General features: G+C 37.3%; 1 protein-coding gene across 6 annotated transcripts; it reads right to left on the bottom strand.

Moving 5' to 3' along the window:
* Positions 1 to 891: 891 nt before the first annotated feature.
* Positions 892 to 21,246, bottom strand: LOC134537473 (5' exonuclease Apollo-like). 6 transcript variants are annotated; one of them, XM_063377945.1, is made up of 10 exons: positions 21,047 to 21,225; positions 15,606 to 15,752; positions 13,133 to 13,249; positions 12,130 to 12,265; positions 10,913 to 11,004; positions 10,084 to 10,181; positions 8,907 to 8,991; positions 8,215 to 8,348; positions 3,786 to 6,427; positions 892 to 3,725 (listed from the first exon to the last, which is right to left on the bottom strand). In XM_063377945.1, exons 2-10 carry the CDS (start codon positions 15,669 to 15,671, stop codon positions 1,228 to 1,230), a joined length of 5,868 nt encoding a protein of 1,955 aa, XP_063234015.1. In that variant the 5' UTR covers positions 15,672 to 15,752; positions 21,047 to 21,225; the 3' UTR covers positions 892 to 1,227. The 6 variants fall into 6 exon arrangements, with proteins under 6 accessions (XP_063234015.1, XP_063234012.1, XP_063234014.1 ...); XM_063377942.1 differs by having other exon boundaries at positions 892 to 6,427; positions 21,047 to 21,066; positions 21,153 to 21,208; XM_063377944.1 differs by having other exon boundaries at positions 892 to 6,427; positions 21,205 to 21,246.
* Between the last annotated feature and the right edge of the window lie 57 nt (positions 21,247 to 21,303).

Below are 21,303 nucleotides of genomic sequence, written 5' to 3'. Positions count from 1 at the left end.
AGTGATTTAGGTGTAATTTACTACTCAGTGCGCCTAGCATAATCGTGTATTTAAAGGAGAATTTTGCGAAGGGTTCAAAAGTAGTGCGTTTGGCTTGGTGCGCGAGGGTGGAAGTTGGGTAGAAAATGGAGGATGGTGAAAGAGACTGGCACAGATTCTACGAGGCCTCCTCTTTGTTTTTTTTTTTTTAACCGTGGCTCGTAATATCGGGACGCCCTCTAACGGAGTATCATCTGAAGTTGGCGGTAGAGATATTTATTTCAGTCTCGCGTGATGTAAAACAGAAACAATCAAAGCTGACTGATCGAGCGTGGTGCCTATTTGAAAGTGAAAGCTTCCTGAATAAAATAAAATAATGCCAGTAACAACATTATTTTATTTAAATATCTAGTTCCTTTTATTTATTTTCCGCGGCGCGAACCCCACGAGAACCCTGAGATAAGAAAGTCGACTCAATGCCGCGAGCAGCAACAAGAACCCTCAAAGTGTTTTCATGATTTAATGAAACCTGAGAGTGCATAATAAATTAGGGCAGCGTTACAGTAAACCAACTTTACAGACAACCAATTTTTTCCTTCGATTTTCAGATTATATTATAATTAGATAATTATGTGGGATGATGTACCTAGTTAAGTGATCTTAACTAAGGGACTTCATTTTTTTATATCGAGCGACATGAAGCTAATCAACTGGAACTGTGATTGGTACGTATTGCGAAATTGTTTTGTCATAAAGTAACCAGACAAGATTAAAAATTCTTACTTAAAAAAAAATTCCAATTAATGAATTTTGATCAGAAGACTGGGCTGTGATTGGAAACTTGTGTAACATGGTAATTTTTTTTTTAAATAAAAAATAAACAAAGGAAGGTTGAAAATTAAAACACTTAAATTTTCCAAAATAAAAACTTTTTCTAGTCATTACTAACTTTGGTTGAAAAAAGTAATTTAACATAAGCCTTAAAGTCCTTACCTACAAACAGGCCAACCTGGATTTGTAACAAACTATTCACAGAATGTAAAAATACATATAAAAAAAACTATCAAAAGTCCTTAAAAATGGTTATAGTTAAAAAGATGCTTACAATTTTATTTACAATAATTCCTATGGTGTAGAAAAATATTAGAATCTAGAAGTGCTACTTACAAAAAAAATTGGATAAGAAAAAATAATGAAAAAACTGGTTCTAGTCACAGTTTTAATATCCATCATAGCCTCAATCTAGGTTCACTCGGTTGGGGTTGATAGGACAATGTCTTCGACCGGCATCACACTCATGGTAGACGTGTTCCAAAAGTCATCCACTGGAACTGTATTGGCACTGCCCGTTAACGCCCCACCTTGGCCGTAGCTGCTGGTGTTGGAACCTGCCGTGTTCTTCGGCCTGCAAAGCTTCTGGCCCCTAATGTCGGGCTTCTTTGGTGGAGCAACTGCACCTGGCATATTCTTTGCGCTCCGTCTGGAGTTGTTATTTCCTGGTGACACAGAAGAATCACTCTTCTTTCTTAGAGAAATTCCATCGAGGGAATGATTCTTTCTAGTCCCTGGTTTCTGCCTTTTAGACAAAGTAGCTGCACTGGAATTCTTTGCAGAACTTCCTCTCAAGTAGTTTTTTCCTGAAGACACTGCATGTGAAACATTGTTTGCTCTCCCTAATAAGTTATTCTTATTTCGCAGAATAATTTCATCTAGGCAGGTCTTTGTAGTCCAGACTGACTCGTGCAACTTTCCCACGGCTGCTACTGCTGAAGCATTCTTCGCATTAGGGATATTTAAGTTTTTTAACTTGGTGTTTCCATTCTTAAGTGCAAGACCAGTGTTAGATTTTGGCCCAACCTCCACAGTGTCAGATAATTCCTTTGCCCTCAAGCGTAATCTTTTAGACCAACATGGTCCAGCCGTAAACTTATCTAACTCTTCTCTCTTATTTTCAACAGAAGAATGTTTCTTTTCTGCTGCGGAGACTAAAGCCACTGGGGATTCAAGTAACTTCTTCCTTTGTCTCCCCCGGGGCTTGCTAGTAGGGGTGGCGATGCTGTGAGTAACAGTAACACTGTCTCCTGAGCGAGTCTTGGCCGAGCCAGACTCCTGTGGTACTGTGTCCGCCCTCAAGCGCAATCTTTTAGACCAACATGGTCCATCTAACTCTTCTCTCTTATTTTCAACAGAAGAATGTTTCTTTTCTGCTGCGGAGACTAAAGCTACTGGGGATTCAAGTAACTTCTTTCTTGGTCTCCCCCGGGGCTTGCCAGTAGGGGTTGCGATGCTGTGAGCAACACCGTCTCCTGGGCAAGTCTCGGCTGAGCCTGGGCAAGTCTCGGCTGAGCCAGACTCCTGTGGTAGAGTGCCCGAACAAGCAACAGGCTCTCGCAACTGTGTTCCTGTCGACACCTTCGTCCCCTCTAACTCGGACTGACACACTTCCTTCCCAACAATGGTTCGACTGCTTGCCACCGACTCTGAACCTACAGCAATTTGCACGACAGACGAAACTGCCGGTGGACTGACGCAATCCGAGGTGCTCCGGTTTAAACTATTATCGCTCCCATCCAAAGACTCCCTTCCCGAGCGTTTTCTCTTACTGCCAGATGTACACGAATCTGTGGGATTACTGATCACTGGACTGGTGCTATCGTCGAATGAAAGTGTTCTGGAGCCACATGTGCTGGCGATCTTGGATGTTCTATCGCTGTGAAAACTAACTGGTAAATTAGTTATGTTGCTGTCATGGCTATTGGCAACTGGGACACTCAAAGATGTTCGTGAGGACTCAGTTCCATGGTTTTGGCTATCATTAGTTAAATCTTCTGTCCAGCCATCACTGAACGCACCTTTCGAGACCAGACACTGTACTACGTTGCACTCTGCAGCAACGTTTTCCTCGTTACAATTATTTGGTGAAATGGAATCATCTGTTTCAGAGAATGAATTAAAAAAAGAATTGCTATCAAGATCGTCCATGTTCCTTACAAGTTGGATAAACCAGCTTCTATGCTTAAGTCGCTGAGCTGTGAATGATAAGTCTTCAACAGTCTCACATGCGGGATTTAATCTGTTGCCTGTGGAAGAACCACCTGAAGCAACTATGTGTGGCTTCTTATGTGCAGGATTAAATTTTATCTTTGCAGATGAACTAGCTGAAGCATTGCTCTTTGGATACATAGGCACAGGATTAAATGATAAGCTTGTAGCATTAAATGATGTACTTGTAGATGAACAAGCTGGAGTATTGCTAGGATTCAAAAGTGCAGGATTTAATGTGTTGCTTGTAGATGCACTAGCTGGAGCATTTCTAGGATTCAAAGGTACAGGATTTAATATGTTGCTTGTAGATGAACTAGCTGGAGCATTGCTAGGATTCAAAGGTGCAGGATTTAATGTGTTGCTTGTAGATGAACTAGCTGGAGCATTGCTAGGATTCAAAGGTACAGGATTTAATATGTTGCTTGTAGATGAACTAGCTGGAGCATTGCTAGGATTCAAAGGTACAGGATTTAATATGTTGCTTGTAGATGAACTAGCTGGAGCATTGCTAGGATTCAAAGGTGCAGGATTTAATGTGTTGCTTGTAGATGAACTAGCTGGAGCATTGCTAGGATTCAAAGGTGCAGGATTTAATGTGTTGCTTGTAGATGAACTAGCTGGAGCATTGCTAGGATTCAAAGGTACAGGATTTAATATGTTGCTTGTAGATGAACTAGCTGGAGCATTGCTAGGATTCAAAGGTACAGAATTTAATATGTTGCTTGTAGATAAACTAGCTGGAGCATTGCTAGGATTCAAAGGTGCAGGATTTAATGTGTTGCTTGTAGATGAACTAGCTGGAGCATTGCTAGGATTCAAAGGTACAGGATTTAATATGTTGCTTGTAGATGAACTAGCTGGAGCATTGCTAGGATTCAAAGGTGCAGGATTTAATGTGTTGCTTGTAGATGAACTAGCTGGAACATTGCTAGGATTCAAATGTGCAGGATTTAATGTGTTGCTTGTAGATGAACTAGCTGGAGCATTGCTATGATTCAAAGGTACAGGATTTAATGTGTTGCTTGTAGATGAACTAGCTGGAGCATTGCTAGGATTCAAAGGTGCAGGATTAAATACGTTGCTTGTAGATGAACTAGCTGGAGCATTGTTTGTAGAATGCTTAGGCACAGGATTTAATGTGTTGCTTGTAGATGAACTAGCTGGAGCATTGTTAGGATTCAAAGGTGCAGGATTTAATACGTTGCTTGTAGATGAACTAGCTGGAGCATTGCTAGGATTCAAAGGTGCAGGATTTAATACGTTGCTTGTAGATGAACTAGCTGGAGCATTGTTTGTAGAATGCTTAGGCACAGGATTTAATGTGTTGCTTGTAGATGAACTAGCTGGAGCATTGTTAGGATTCAAAGGTGCAGGATTTAATACGTTGCTTGTAGATGAACTAGCTGGAGCATTGCTAGGATTCAAAGGTGCAGGATTTAATGTGTTGCTTAAAGATGAGCTAGTTGGAGCATTGCTATGGTTTATAGGGACAGGATTAAATTTTATGTTTGTAGATGAACTAACTAAGGTAATGCTGTGTAGATTATTACATACAGGATTAAAGTCTTTTGTTGTTGACGAACCAGCTGGGGTATTGCGGCACAGACATTCAGCTGCATTATTTGTTGTTTTCCTTGTAGATGCAGCAGCATTAATAGAAGCTAAGTCCCTGTTGCTACCCACTGTAATACTAAACCATTGTTTTTCCATGTTACTGTTGACCATCTCTTGGTCTCTATGTGAAGAGAGTGGAATATTACTTACATTTACGAACACACTATTCCTACTACTAGGCTCACAATTTTTAAATTCAGAGATCGCAGCAGAATTACACACATTAAGATACGTCCCAGGATGTGCAGAGGAGAATTCTAAGTTATTGTCACTTGAAGTACTCAATTGTTTAGTTATGCCAGAAGCATTTATCATGGAAACATTATGCTTTTGGCAGATGGTTGAAATTGATGAATTACATAAGCTATTTGTAGAGGCACCAGCTTGCTTAGAGGACAAGCAACAATTTTCCAAAGCACTTACAAGGTTAACTGAAGGGCTACGGTGGATAGTCTCATCAGCTCGACATGGAGCAGCTAGTACAGAATCATTCACATAACTTGTAGCTGCATCTGTGGCGTTAGCCATGGTTGAAACATCACCAGTAGAAAACCTCACCAACACATTCGCAGCAGTATTTCCGGCATGTCTGTTACTCGTCCCTTGCATCCCATCTGGAAAAAAACTCAACTGCATGCAGACGTTGCCTGCGGAAGTGAAAAGAGTGGCGGGGATGCTGCCCCTCATCGGTTGCTCAGTTGCATCAGCGGCACAGTCAGGTCTGCAAATTTCCATCGCATCATGCACATGGCCATCTTCTTCACAGGTGAATGGCTTACCTGCCCGTAATGCAGCAGGTGTTGGTGATGGCTTACACGCTTGTGCCACAGCAAACACTGGCGACAGATTCCCATCACTTGGCACGGACGCAGATTCATCAAGTTCTGATTCACTCTCTTCCACTATCCTCGGAGCCCGTGGCTTGAAACGTGACTTGGACGTGCTCGTCTTGGATTCTCTGCACTTGCAACGGCTGAGCCTCGTTTTCTTTCTCAAATCTGACGGTAGGAGGTACGCGTTGGGCAAATAAGCATCATCATCATCACCACCATCACTGTCCGAGGACCGTCGGGTAGCATCTTCAGTCCCGGCACCGACAACCTCAACGCTGCGTGGGGGAGGTTCCGCGAGCGTTTCACCAAGAAGCCGGAGCAGATTGAGAGTTGACTCTGTCAACTGGCCGTTTTGTTTCCCACTGGAGCCGAACTCGACTCTATCTAGATCTGCAGTTGCCGGGGCCGGCGGAGTGGCCTGGGCAGTGGCGTAGCTCGACGACGGCTGGGATCGCTCACGAGAAACACTCGCACGCAGGGGTCTCTCTCCAGAGGGAAAACTACTGGAACATGTTGCCCACACGCACCTATCACTCCCACTTTCGCTTCTGCGTTCACCCCCTTCTTCAACGAACGCATCCATCCTCACATCAATTCTTCTGTTTTCTTTCGCGCCCTGGATCACGTCCTTCCCTGGTGCAGCGCGTCTGCCGGTACTCCTCCCGCCACCGTCGCTACGGACCAAACCTCCCGCCGGGTCACGGCGCCGGCGCGTGGCCGAGCCGGCGTCGCTCGCAGGGGCCCGGCACAGGCTGCGCAACTCCGCCGGGACCAGGCAGTGCGCGACGCCGCTAACGACCGGGACAATCTCCCCGGGCTGCAGCTGGGCCACCAGGCTCGCCAGCTCCGAGTGGCTGCTGTGCGTGCTGTAAGGGACCACGTGCACGCTCGGCCCGCTCTCGCGAACCAACAGCCCGTCCAGGGTGAGCAGTATCGTCACCACTTCAGGGTCCTCCCTGGAACAAAACGTACTTTAAAGAGCCACAATTCTGATGAACAGCCTCTTCATTTCATCAAATAAATGGAGAGTTGCACAATTTATGTCTTCTAGTGTAATGGACATTTGATGAATTTTCATAAAGTCTTAAAACCTAATTTAAAGAAACCTCTTTTAACTGCCTAGAATTCAACGATTAAGTGAACCTCATCATTTCAAAACTCACAAATGATTTATAAAATTAAGACTGAGAACTTTACCATGGCCATAACTGTAAACATAATGTGTGTATCATAAGGTTTCGTATAAATTATATTAGCAATAGACTTGTAATTTTAATCCTATCAAAGTAAACTTACACATAAAAAAAAAGAACTCTTACTCAACCAGCCCCAAGAATTCCCCCCCTTTTCATGGCACTGCCTGTAAGGAAGCAACACTTCAGCCGCACAGACACAACCAGTATTTACAACAGGGACAAATACAACTGAGCATCACCAGAAAAAAAAAAACAGGTAACATGAAAAATACATCATTCATGTATTTCATTCATTACTCTTACTTAAGGGGTCACACAATGATACATTATTTTTCTTGGTACATAGTTTGTGAATTATCAGGCAAAAGTAGCCTGCTGCATGACAATCTTCCACCCCCTCCTCCTCCGAGAACTTCTAACCACTCGCGTCCTTGCGTAATAACACACGTATTAGGTCAGTAAAGACCAACTGTATGCCGTGTTTCAGTTGCAGCTGTCGGGAGAAGTCAGCAGAATATTGGTTCGTAAACTCTGCGTGAACTAAGCCTGTGCCAATACTAATTTTTTCATATGAAGCAAATAACAAAATGAATGTTTCAAACTGCGAATATATTTTCAGAATACTGCATTTAAATATAAAAAAAATATTATTTTAACATTTTTAATGTTTGATATCAAAGTTATATAATAACTAATATAACTAATTGAGACATATGTATAATACAATTTAATAAAAATTATAAACAACTGTACATAATATATCATAAAAGCAAACCTGAGTGCCACATTTGATTTTTTTTAAGCAACCAACTTTATGCATGCAAAATAAATTAATAAATATATATAAACTATTTCTATGAGCAAATATTAGGTTTTCCATGTTTTAAAGCTTCGCAACTAAACACCCAGCTTCACCACACACAAAAAAAGCTAACACACAAACATAGAGCGAGAGATAGATAAAAAGAGAAACAGCTGCTATCTTTTCAATAACATAATGTCCTCATAAAATGCTACCCTAAATTTTTACAACACATGAGAATAATCAAGGTTGTGTGCTACATGCCCAAGATCAAGTGGTGTCACATAAGGTGCGCATATATAATTTTTAACGTGATAACGTCTTATAAATCGATGAACGCCGGCTGCACGCACGAAAAATTGTCACGTTCCGCCTGAGCCGAGCGTGCAAGAACCGGCCAACCACCGTGCGAGAAAATCTTCTATAATATCAAACAGGTTAAGGCGGGCTTTTTAACTAATTGTTCGTGATTATATTCAAACAAATTATTTAAATTAAATTTGCAAAAACTGTAAATAATATTTGAAAATTAAAAAGCATGCAATTTTTCATCAATGTTTTCTGTAAAATTATTGTCCGTAAACCGACTTTACAGACAACCAACCCCCTTTTTTGTTTTTCATTACTGAGAAGCTTACCTCGTCGTCACAGTACAACCGGTGAGTCTGAGCAGGCCCCGGCGCTACTGAACATGAACATACAACTGCAGTGCTTCGTTCAGCATCTCGAGGACAACCAGCCTCACCTGTCCACCGCGAGCGACGGGAGGTCGACCGCGTGGACGAAGCCGCGCGAAGGGTCGTCCGTCAGCAAGCACCGCTTCCCTGCCGTCATCTTCCGTGCCAGCCGATACGCTTTCCTGCTCACCACTATTTTGCTCTGCAAGAGTAAAACAAAAACCCACTCAATTCAATTTTTTCGAATTTCAAGCGTAAAATAGTTAAGTCCAAGTCTCGTCTCCCATGTGGGAAAATGTTTGTTTCACTAAATTTTTTGACGGATGTTCTATTGTATAAGCACCACATGTGATGTTTCGTTGCAAATTCTATATATTTAGTATAGCTACACGGTACAACTTCCATGCCAAATACGTTACATTCCTTGAGTTTAATATATCAAAAGAAATCAGTTTTTTTGTGTTTTGAGATGAATTTCTTTATTAAAAATGCTGATTATTTCGTGCTTTCAGTTGCAATTCGGTGCTCTACGGTGTAATATTGTGCATTTTGGTGTTGCATGGTGTACTGACATTTTTTTTTCCGGCGTTATCTTGGTGTTATCGCAATAATCTTGTCTGTAACAATCATCAAGTACCCTCTGACTTCAGAGCTGAGAGAGAAAAACTGATGGCAGCACTGTAGGAACTTCGCCGAGTGCCAGCGACGTGCCGAACTGCCCGGAAACAAGCCTTCGGGACGGACGGCCAGACCCACCCACCTTGAGCAGGTTCCCGAGACCAGCCAGGGCCTGCGGAGCATCCTCCTCCGAAACTCCGAGCAGAACTTTGCGGCCCGGGTTCTCTCTGCAGGGCACAGCACACCACGCCCGAGTCACTTTCACAAGAACAAACTGTGAAAATGGTAAAATAAACACGACATTAGTATCTGCAGTTTCGTCTTGAATCTACACTCACTGACACGGTGGGAACTAACTCAAGCTACAAGACCATTGCGATGATTACACTCTCGGATTTAACAGACAATGATGTTGGCAGTACTAGCTCACATCTGGTCCCTTGTCGGTACGATAGAACAAAAATTAACTACACAAGCTAGAGCATTTCGAAGTGACAGTCGCAGTAAAAAAAAAAAAGGACGCCATTTTGTTATGACTGCCCATTTTGTGCTAGCATAACTGTACATTGTTTGTGCAATGTAGAATTTAATTGTTTATATCAATGTATAGAATTTTTCTGTAGTAAGGACTATGGACAGAACAGTAGCTCTGCATCATCACAAAGCTTGTATGACAGTGGACGTCTTTGCTGACGCTTGACTGGGTAAATTAAAATTTAAATATAAAATATTATTTAACTACAATAAAACATTATTATAACAGGTCTTAATTACATTTGTGAGCTAGTACAGTAATTTTTTTTTTTAATAAGACGACACTGCATAGACGAGGTCAGCTTTCCTGTCATGTACCACCACCTAAGACAATCGGTAATATAAGACGAGCAGCAACTTTAGGCTCTTTGAACTAACAAAAAACTTCTGTATTACACATGGAAAACAATATATACCTGTCTAAGCAAGTGTTAACCTCTAACATGTCAAGATAATATTTTTTTCCTTTCGCACTGCACAAGACCAGTACCTACAGAAGAATAATACGTAAATAGTGGGTAGATAAAAAGAACAATTCCAGGATGGCTCCAGGAAAGTATTAAGATGTAGTGAACATTCTAATGCTGGATAAATTGCTTTAACAGTAATTACAAACAATATCTTGCCTTTTGACTCACAATTGTTTGGGTTTGTTAAGTGCGTATCTTCAATAAATATGTTTTTTTTTTCTATACTTCCTTGCATTTGGCATAATTTTCTTCTGCTCCCTTGAGAAGAGTAAAGCAGATGATTCAGTTCATAAGTTGGAATGCATATGGACTTACTTTATTATCTCGAGCACCTTCAGAAGACTCTCTCTTTCACTGGGAAATCTGCAATACGGCGCTGCATAGGTGTTGTCCAGGTATATCACATCCAGGTTCTGAAATTAAATCCCAAATATTTCATTAACTGTCGACCACTATTTTGAACTTCTATCTCCTTTACCCCCCTCCCCTCCCCACCACAAAACAAAACCCCCCAAATCACAGATCATGGAAGTAAAACCTTTGAGGTGTATGGGCAAGCATGTTACTCTATGTTATTTCTTTTTTTGATTGGTAATTTCACTCGGCGCAAGCCTTTTTATGTAGCCATTTAAAAATTGATTTAGGCATGATTTTGTAAAGATTCTAAGACAGTGAAATTTGTCAAGATTTAAGGCTAGGTTTGTTTTAGGTCTGTAGATTTTGTTAAGTTTTGTTGTAACATATAATTTTTTAGCAGACCTCCGATGATTCATATTTCCTCCTGGTGAACTTATTTTTATCCTTGTGTCCAACATCTCTTTGAAAGCTAGGCCATTAGAGATGGTTAACACACAACTCAACAAACCATGGAATCACTCCAGCACTCGTCTAGAGTGATTTCAGAAAACCACGTGAAACCAAAATCAGGAACTGTCAGACCGGGATTCAAACCCAAGTTCTCTGAATGCGAGTCCAGTGCCTTACCGCCGCGCTTTCTCGCTGCACCAGTCCCTATCGACCGGCCAGCTGCAATAATGGCTGATGGAACGTGAAAGTTCAGGCAGGCTACGCACACCGCACTAAAGGACGAGAGAGTACACCGAACAGAGCAGATCAGCATCACGGGAAGCAGGTGTAAGGTCACCTTGTTGGTGACGGACGGTGACAACGGTGTTCCTGCCAGCATGCCCGGCTTGTAGCGGCAGTGGCCCGTGTACAGAACTCTCCCGAAGCTACCTGCAACCAAGCCAGGCCCCCCTGTCCCACCAACATGTCCACACTTCAGGCTACAGTTGAGTCTGGCTGCCGCTGACCACTGGCAGAGAGATAAAATGCACACCTATGCATTTTGCATGCATAACTATAAATAGGTATACAAACAACAGACTTCCTAAATTATATGCAAACTATGTCACAGACAGCTATACATAATGAAAAGCAAACTGTTCCAAATAAGTAGTGCAAATATAACGGTTACAAATTAATCTTATTCTCATAAAAAGATTACTGGCATGAATCTCATTAATATATATGCAGGCAAAAAACAATTAGTACTAATATAACAAATAAAGCACAAGCACAGAGTAGACACTCAATGCTATTGAATCTTCACTTCTTTTTTTTTTCTTTTTTTTTCATATCTATGCTACAAGATTGCAAACTTGACAAATACAAATGCAGTTTTGTCAATTTTTTAATTTACAATAAATGTGTCACAACTCAATAAAGATGTGTGTTATTCATAAACTACAGTATATGTTTGAATACTATCCTTCAATGTAGGTTTATAATAAATTTGTATCAAATCTGTATGAGGAAACTGGAAATTTTTTTCATTAGCAGCCCTGCAATGTATTTATAATGATGGGGATTGGAAAAAGCATATAAATGTTGTTTAGTCTTTCATTCTTGTCAATAAATGTCACGTTAATTGTAACATACGTAAATTTTTCATTCAATTGTATCTATTAAAATTTTCTTTTTGTTAAAATGTTACGCAATTATTATTTTGTTTAATTCAGTTTTAATTTAGGTTTCTGAACCGAGCGAGTGTGTTTGAATGTGTCTGCTAGAGTGTTAAGTACGTTCATTATGTTAAATCAGCTATGGTCACACAAACTGGCATCACCCACTAATTTTTATTTTCGCAATATTTTTTTTTTTTTTTTGTAAATTATATAGATATATGATTTATAAGAAATTATCATATCCAAATATGTATACTAATTTATTGGTATAATTTGATTGTCATGAACTGGTATCTGGGCAATCCAAATCATCACTGTCCCAAGTGGAGTATACACTGTTGCAAGCAGTTTAACGGTGGGATCGGCGTCTCGGGGTGGTACGGTGGCCACTCACCCTCGAACAGGAACATGACGGACCCGGGGCAGTGGTTGGCCCGTATCGGGGTCACGGAGAAGCCGCTCCTGGACCTCGAACTGTTGACGCCGTACACGCGTCCCACCTTCAGCACCCTCACGAGCCCCTTTTCCACCTGCCACATCGGACCAGCGCATCAGGACTCAATATGTAGGGTGTCCGTGAAAGACAGCGCGTCTTATTTTTGGATCAGATGGAGAATAAATTTCTGAGACAGGAAGTCTTTGCCGATTTTTGATCTGACCCACATGTAATTAGTAATTAATTAAAATAGTTAACCAATGATGAGCGGGGGGACTGTGCTTACCGGGGGGGGGAGAGAGAGAGAAGCGCGAGGTACTACTGGTTACTGTCTCACGGCACGCCAAGAGTATAAGGGGGCAAGCAGTAGTAAGTGAGCATGTGCGCGCTCATCATTGGTTAAATTTTTAATTAATTACTAATTACCTATGGGTCAGATCAAAAATCGGCAAAGACTTCCTGTCTCAGAAATTTATTCTCTATCTGAGCAAAAAAAACGTGCGGTCTTTCACGGACAGCCTGTATGTGTCTTTATATATATACACACACATATATATATATATATAAACACACACTAGACACATATATACACATACATATACATATATACATACACACACATACATGCACACACATACATGCACACACATACATACATGCACACACACATATATATACATACACACATATATATAGTTTTTAAATTACCTTCTCTCGACATTTACACTTAAACTGATGCAGAAACAGCAAATGTGTGTTACAGTACATCTGTTAAAAAGCTTTTTTTGTTAGTTCAAAAATGTTGAACAAGTGAATGCTGACTGCATCCTAACTGAAATAACTTATTCAAACCCAGGCATAATAGTTTTTAGATTAAACCAATATGTCTATGACCAGTCAAGCTACATACGTGAGATGTTATCATACTAACTCATAACGTAAGCAGTGTTTACCAACTCACCTTGATTACATTTTCCAGGAATCTGGCATTGATGGCAGACGTATAAATTTTGTACTTCCATTCGGAAGTCAATCCAGCTATTTGGGTTTTGCAATAACTAGTAAGAAAATGGTATTTCTAGAAGAAAGAAAAACAGAGCAACATAAACCATAACAGACTATAACATTTATAGAAAAATAGTAATTCATTAAGCAATCCATTATTTCAAAATGGCATATATTTGTATTTGTCTCATATCAGAACAGATCTGAAGGAACTCTTTAACCCAATACATGACACAAAAATTATATGTGATTAAATGGACCTCTTTTTTTTAATTAACCAAAGGTAATTATTTGAACTGTATTATTGTGTACTAAAATTTACTTTGTGTGATTCACTTATTAACTCTGCATTACTTGCATCCTCATCAATTATAAATAATCCATAACTATAATATGATTTCCTACAAAAAAAATTTCATTTTTTGACAAGCATTAAAGTTAAGCAATAAGAATTGTCTAGTTCCAAAATAAAATGTGCTTTTATAAAAGTAAAACATTAGTAAAATTTATTTCAAGGGGTGAAGTTCAAACTATAAAAATAAAATATATTTTTCAATTATTCATATTTATTAATGAATCCATCTAATTGCACTTTAAAATGGTATGGTTAATTATAATTTTGCTCAACAAATTATTCAGAGTACATTTAATAAAAATATATCCGACCAAATTTAGAGAGCTGACTGAAATATCTCTGAAATACCAAAAAACCTACTCTCTCATGTCCAGCGACATATTTTAAGTAAATCTTTTAAGAGTACTCAGATGCCCTGCGCATCAAAAATATTAATTATTCGCTAGGTCCAACAATCCCACTCTTAACATTGAAACTGTGGGTTTAGCAGCCATTGAGGCTTGAATGGTGTCATGTTTGTGACCTTCCACTCCGGATGTAGTTAAATCTAATTTATCGCTGATAGCAAACAAGGCCTGGAAGCATGTGCTACCCATGTAAAGGAAAGACAGCAGTGTGCAGAAAACCCAGAGTCAGAGCGGAGTGAGTGACAGATATATTTAGCCCGGAGTTACGGTGAGGGAGAGGAATTACATCCAAGCCGTGATCAGGAGCGAATAGAAAAGGATGAGCTTTGCCGAATTAATGTGGGACTGTTGGATCATAAGCATGTAGCGCTGGGAATACACACACACACTGGTCAGGAAAAGTTTAAGTGAGAGGGTACAGTCAAAAAAAAAAAAAATTAGTTTGAAAAATCTGATAAAATAAAATTTAAAATATATAAAAATTTGGTAAAACCGAAAAATTGTGCCAAGAGAAGATGATTTCCGGCACATGACTACAAATCGTTAATTCTGCAGCACCAACTAGCAGTTTATTTTTGCTACAATATGAGTTAACAATAATACACCCAGTTAATTTTTACGTATTAATGTTTGCTGGTGCCAATTTTTTGTTAAACGTTTACATTTGTCACAATTAAATAATAAATAATGAAATAATTATTTTTATGAGCCTTCTTGGATGATTATATTCTTTATTTTAATATAAAGACTAGTACCTACCCATCCCTTACTTTATAGTATGTTCTTGAAACATATTTACCTTGATAGGACATTTTCTTTAATATCATCTCATATTACCTAATTCTGTTTTACATAGAGAAAGAGGCTGTTCTATCTTCCATAAGTGAATAAAGTTAAAACTTGTCTTGCTACAAGCCTTGTAAACCTTTTTTTTTAATACATAAATTTGAGCTTATTGTCGTATTTGCAACGAGGTCATGAGCGACTGTAACACGCGACAGACAAGAATTATTGGAGGATAAATCGGCCACTGAACGTGTGCTATGCAAGTCTAATGTCTTGTCATTGTAAAAACCTGCTCCAGCGCTGTATTACCATGACACCTCAAAATAAATTCTAGCAACTTTTTGGTAGAAGTGATCTTGAATTGATCAAAAATTTGCTGTAGAAGCTGCCATATTTAAAAAAAAACCTTGGCATGATTTGAATGTGTGAATTGCAAGTTTATATACGGTGTAGCAACTATTTTTAATGGTTTTTTCATGGAATGACCTAAATGCCATATAAGAATCATTCCCCTGTGTACCGGGCAAGAGTGGCAATGTAAATATTAAGTTTAAAACAAAGAATAATTAGTCATGACGCTTCTGTGTACATACTTCAAAAGGGGAAGATTTTTTTTTTAAACATTAAGATCCCCCCCTCCTTTTTTTCCCTCAACAAATAAATAATTAACTTATACTTTCTGGATAAGTTGGGTATGGTAATGCATTTTTGTTTGAGATTGTTACATAAAAAAATTATTTGATGTGAATTTCAAAAGTCTGATGAAGCTGCAGTAAATGTTGAGAAACTTTGCAAAGAATATTTTTTTAAAAAGTGATGCAGTCATTGACGGCAAATCTAGTAGTGATAGTGAGTATTTTTTTCAACGAGAGAAGACTCACTTTCTCTGGCTGCTCGCTCCAAAAGTCCACCGCGATGCGGGTGTCTGGGATGCAATGGCCCGCCATGGCTCAGCCGGGGCGTGCGGTAGGAACAGTCTTCGCCGAGTGCATCATCAGCGACGGCAAGTGTGGGGACTCCGTCTGAAACTGTCACATCTTCGTCACAGGAGGTCCACTGGCTAGCAGTACAAACTTCCATCTTACTAAACAGCAGGGTTAGGGGGAAAAAAAAACATGTGTTTTTTTTGTTCACACCAGATTTCTTTAATATGTTTGTTATTTTTGTTCTCACCATGTTCAAATGAAAGCCATACAACATCCCGCTTTCTGCTACCTACTCATGTTGAATAATATAACATCAAAGAATTTAAGTTCAGAAAATCTGCACATCTGAATGGGACTTAACCACAGACAGGGTATTTTCCCCACAGGAAGAGTATCTCCATACAATGGGTGTTTCTCAGAGTGGGGATTTACAGTACAGTCGGATATTTCCTGCAGAATAGGGAAAAACTATTTAATATTTTTAATTTTAGAGGAGTATTTACCTGGTAGTATTTAAAACTTATACAGATAATTTAAATGATGAGACCTGGATTAGTATATAATTTTTTTTTTGTTACTGTAAATCACAAGAAACTTTAATGACCAAACTTTTGTTATTAGAGTAAAAGTAACTTGATGACCGTATTTTTTTTTTGTAAATTGTGTTTTTTAGAAGTTATATTTAAATACGAATTACATACTGATGAAATGATGAAATATGAAAATATTTTTCGATCTTACCGACATAATAATAATAAAATATGAACTGGTTATTTAAATAAAAAATCATGAGTGCAATTAGTTTAATATTTTATTAGAAACAAATACTTAACTTTTTACAGTTTATCAATCAACTACGTAAGTAGGGCCTATATATATTTTTTGGTCATCACAGTTTTAATTTTGAAATCGGGTCTTAATCTAATAGGTACTTCCTTCTATACTATATTGCGGGTATGTCGAGGCTTTTCATTTGGAAGATGGACTTTTAACGTAGTTGGTCGCTTAACTCTACAAAATGCCACATATAATATGCCATGCATGAAGGCCCATTTTTTTCAAAGATAATTTAGGCATTTTTAAGTGAACAAATGAGTTAAAAAGACACAAATAATATAAGTAAACAATTGATTTTCTTGGTCTAACCTCAAATCAAACACTCATTGGCTTAGTGTTGCTTAACAACGCCATCTACTGGAGTAGCTTTAGTGTTGTGTCGTTAAAGCAGTTAGTTGCTCCCAATTAAAAAAAATATGGTATTATTACTTGCCAATAGATGTCAGGAAGAGTCATTTATGTTTAAGTTGATTATCAATAAAGTTGATTATTGAAAACATGGATAAAACGACATTTTCTAAAAATGAATCCTAGCTAGATTGATTTATCGCCCCCGAAACCACCTGCATACCAAATTTCATGAAAATCGGCGACGTTCCCAAGATTCAGATTATATATATACAAGAATTGCTAGTTTATGAAGATATAAGATTAGACGTTTCATTAAAAAAAAAATTAAAGTATTCTATTTAAAAATACATTATTAAAAAAAACACTTGGTTTGTTTATACAATGGTTTAACCCGTGTTTTAAACTATTGTGGTTTAGATCAGCTAACTGCTAAACAGCACTTCAGAATTCAAGTCATGTATCATCTTAAGGCAGTCAAAAAATGTAATCAATAGGAACTAAGTTTTGGGACTTATTGTTGTTTAGATGCTATACTTGAATGACATAATTCCACAGCCTTGCGGTTCTGCTACAAGTGCCTTAAGGAAAATAAAAATAAAAAGGTGTGTGTACTTACGTATGTGTGTTTGAAGTTATTTTTCTTTTTGGTTTAAAACACTGAACTATTTTGAAATTTATTTTAATAAAAATTAATTAAGTACTCAGTGTTCAATATTAATATAAACATGTATATAAATAAATTACTTAGTTTAGTAAAATAATCTAGGAACATTTTAATTAATTATAAAAATCAATATATATGCTATATGTTTATTCTAATATATTAATTTAAATTATTTTTTTAAATATTAATGTCATAAATTATAATTTATAATCAAAATAAATTACACATACAGGAACATAACCTTACTTATATAGACACACTTGAAAATACATTTCAAAATGTTTATAAACACAAAATGTATCACTAACATTCACAATAATTTTTTTTTTTTGTTATATGGACCAGTATTCAATACCAATCACTAAATTTCTAAACGTGACTCACACGTAGTGCCACACTCGCTGCTAGAATTTGCTACTGGAGCAGCTATGTCGAGTATTGAATCATTCGATTTGCAGAGCGAAAGGTTAAACAATATAATGAAACGTCTCCAATAAAAATGAAAAAGACTTCACAAGAATACTAAACCCTGGCTTGGACATGATTTTTTGACAGGGAATTTTATTAAAATACTGCCCATCTTGCTAAAATTCATTTAAGTTTCAATATAGTTCCCGCACACATTAGATGACATAAATTGTTAAGTACTAAAGGATAGTTGTACTATTATAATCGTTTATTTGTTTTTAATTATGCAAATACATGAAAATTAATTTCCTAACAAATGTAATTAATTTAATATTCCTTCATGTAAAAATAGTGGATATAGCCCTACCTAGTATGAAATAATCAATCCAATGGACTGAGCTATGTATTTAATAATTTTATAGCAATACGATAAACAAATAAAATGTATTCATATACATTTTCTTAAAGCACAATTTGTATAATCCAGTAATCAGTAATTTAAAAAAAAAAAAAGGGAAAAAAATTTCCACTGCCAAATTTTTAATCACGTTCCTTTAACCAATAACTGCGCACTATAACTATTGCACTACGAAGCCTGACAGAAAATTGTAAGGAGAGTATGTATTATTGTTGTTGTAATAACAGTATCCTTAGGATTTTTAAAACTTGAAATTACTCTTTACTATGACTATTATAGTTCAACAAATATATTCCAGGGTAATTTCATTATATAAAGTTTCCTTTGGCACACCATTATGTTTGGTATGTAAGTGACAAAACATGGGTTTATGTTCATACACGTGGATCCGCCATGTTCCTGTGAAAATTTTGTTGCATGGTGCGTGCACATCATAAAAATTCTCTCTCACCATTTTTCCATAATGCACCGAAAAGAAGTACAACTTCAAAAAATATTTATATATTTTTTAAGGTTGTTAAAGGACATTTGTGACTGTTCAAAAAATGGGGAATATTTTTAATGGTATGAGTTAAAGAAATTTGCCAGTGAAAGTTCAATTGTATGCTGGTGTTCAATTGGTTGCACGTGTTATTTTACCCTTGGGACGAAGTCAGCAGTAACTCGTGATCTAACAGTTTTGAGACTGTTGGTCACACTCGGCCAACTGAGTTTTCTAAAAAACATGTCAGGTTTTATGACGTCTGTAACATCATTGAGAGAACCATTTAACTAATTTTGAAGTACATATTCAACAGGAAAGACAGGTTGGATTTACGTTGCAAGATTATGCGGAGTCTTAAGTCTAGGGGCCTCCTAAATGAGGGTGGACTTCAAAACACTTGGCTTCCAGTTTGGTGCTCACTAATGGAGTAGCCGGGAGTTGAGACGGCTCCCCACTCTCGTCCAGTGAACAGAACGTATGGGGGACCCAAGGATCCATTTTTCATGGCTTTATTTATTCTACAAAGAAAACATTTGTAACTGTTCCAACATCCTATCAATGGGTGTGTGACTTTGTACTGGCATGCACTTGTTCGCTTCTACTTGGATCACTTGAACAGTGTCGATTTCAAATACCCTAATATTCTTGTTAGTTTATGTCTCGATTAGTCAGTTAATGATCTCACGAATACAATTCAAGCAAGTTTGCTCATAATAGTAACTATTGTATGTAAGACTCCCACAAAAATGTTTTGTTACTACCAGAGAAGTGTGGCTTGATGCTAAAAAATCTTTCTAAAGTTCTGAAAAAGGTATTACTCGTTTTCCATAACCACGCCAGATGAGTCTGTGAAAGGACACTGCAATATTTGTAGAAGTTTATTACCATATGTAATTTCTTCTTCTGGTACAGTAATCAAGTTGATTAATTTATGCCATATTAAATAATAGTGTGAAGACTGCATTTTTAAACTAGAAGCAATTGTGCTAACTGTGGTTACTGTTTTTATAACAGTTATGTATGTTTTTGTTAAATATTTAATTGTAGGTATAATTTATGCATTATTTAACATATGTACTTATTTATGATTATTGTTGTTGTTAGAACTTTTATGCAGTCAACATTTATGAAAATTAATTTAAATTTATTTAACTAGCCTATAGCTCAATGTGTAATTTAAGTCATAGCTGATATTTTGTAACTGTAATCCATGATTAGAATAAGAATAGGAAATCTTCTAATGGCCAGTTACCATTCTGCTCTATCATTCCCGATCCAATGATCTTAGCCCAAGAATAATTTAACGATAATACTCTCAATTGTAGCGCCAACACATGCTAAGACTAAAAAAAAAACTAAGATAAATTTGTGCCAAAAGACGGCAACAGTGTCGAAGAAGTGTTACATGTTTTTCTATTGGTGGGGCGGAATGATATGAAATCACTACAATCAATTATGACACAACTATCGAATAATTGATGTGGTTGCCATTAAATAGCAGCTCATGTGGCCACTGCATCTTTCTTGATTCCTAATAATGACTGATAATACACAGTGGTATTTAAAAGTTATTACAAACTGAAATAGTATAAAAAATAATTATGATTCATTAAAAAAAAGCAAACTTGATTAAATAGAAAACCTTATTAAACCATTATATATAAAGAGTATTTAAAATTTCAATTATAATATAAGTATTTCTCATGAGAAGTAATTCTAACTTTAGAAAATAAAACTTTTTTCAGAACTTTACCATAAAGTATCTCGACTTTTGTAAATAATTTAAAATTTACACCTGATTAAAATAATAACCTGTATACAGTCCGCAAAAATTCCGAACATGTCTGCTCATGCTGTGTTGGGACGAGATCAATATCCATAAACTGCCCCGAGTGTTGGTTCATCTAAAAGATTCCTTCCAATTTGATTCATTCAGCATTCAACACAATGGTGCAAAAGAAAATGTGGATTAACAGTGATCAAACAGTTTATGAAAAGAGATCATGCTTGAACTCTAATGATGCAATTGGCAAAAAATATGCGTGTGAAGATTTACATACATGTATGAATATATGGGATTTTGAAGTTTCTAGATTTGGCTTTTGTTTTAATCTACCAAACTCAATTTAACAAACGCCATCATTTTACTACACTATCAATAGGCAAAAACCGAAATAAAGAACTAAATAAAATCAACAACATCCAACACAACCCGTGAATAATTGCATACTAACCTAAATGTGAACGGTGTTAGCTAAACAAATTTCTCGTTAGTATTCTAAGCTCAGCGAAAATTAATACTTTCAGACAAGTAGTATAACAAATTAGGACCTCACGTACATTTCCAAAACTACAATTTTACTATAGCCATGCAGTTAGGAATAGTACCTACAGCGCCAAACTGAAAACAAAAACTAATCAAATTTCATTTGTTTATTGTGTACATTTAATAAGATTACTTCATGGAGTAGATAATTTATTAATTCAAATC

This window comes from Bacillus rossius, chromosome 12, assembly GCF_032445375.1.
Source record: "Bacillus rossius redtenbacheri isolate Brsri chromosome 12, Brsri_v3, whole genome shotgun sequence".
In the NCBI taxonomy this organism is placed as follows: domain Eukaryota; kingdom Metazoa; phylum Arthropoda; class Insecta; order Phasmatodea; family Bacillidae; genus Bacillus; species Bacillus rossius.
This window is presented reverse-complemented; position numbering and strand designations above follow the sequence as displayed.

Bases quoted from the DNA above. Each gene is read 5' to 3' on its own strand.
- LOC134537473 (XM_063377944.1), bottom strand. From the start codon at position 15,671: ATGGCGGGCCATTGCATCCCAGACACCCGCATCGCGGTGGACTTTTGG. The intron at 11,005-12,129 runs GTGAGTGGCCAC...GCTTGGTTGCAG, and splicing joins CGTCATGTTCCTGTTCGAGG to GTAGCTTCGGGAGAGTTCTG. The intron at 6,428-8,214 runs GTGAGGCTGGTT...GTTTTGTTCCAG, and splicing joins CCGTCGCTCGCGGTGGACAG to GGAGGACCCTGAAGTGGTGA.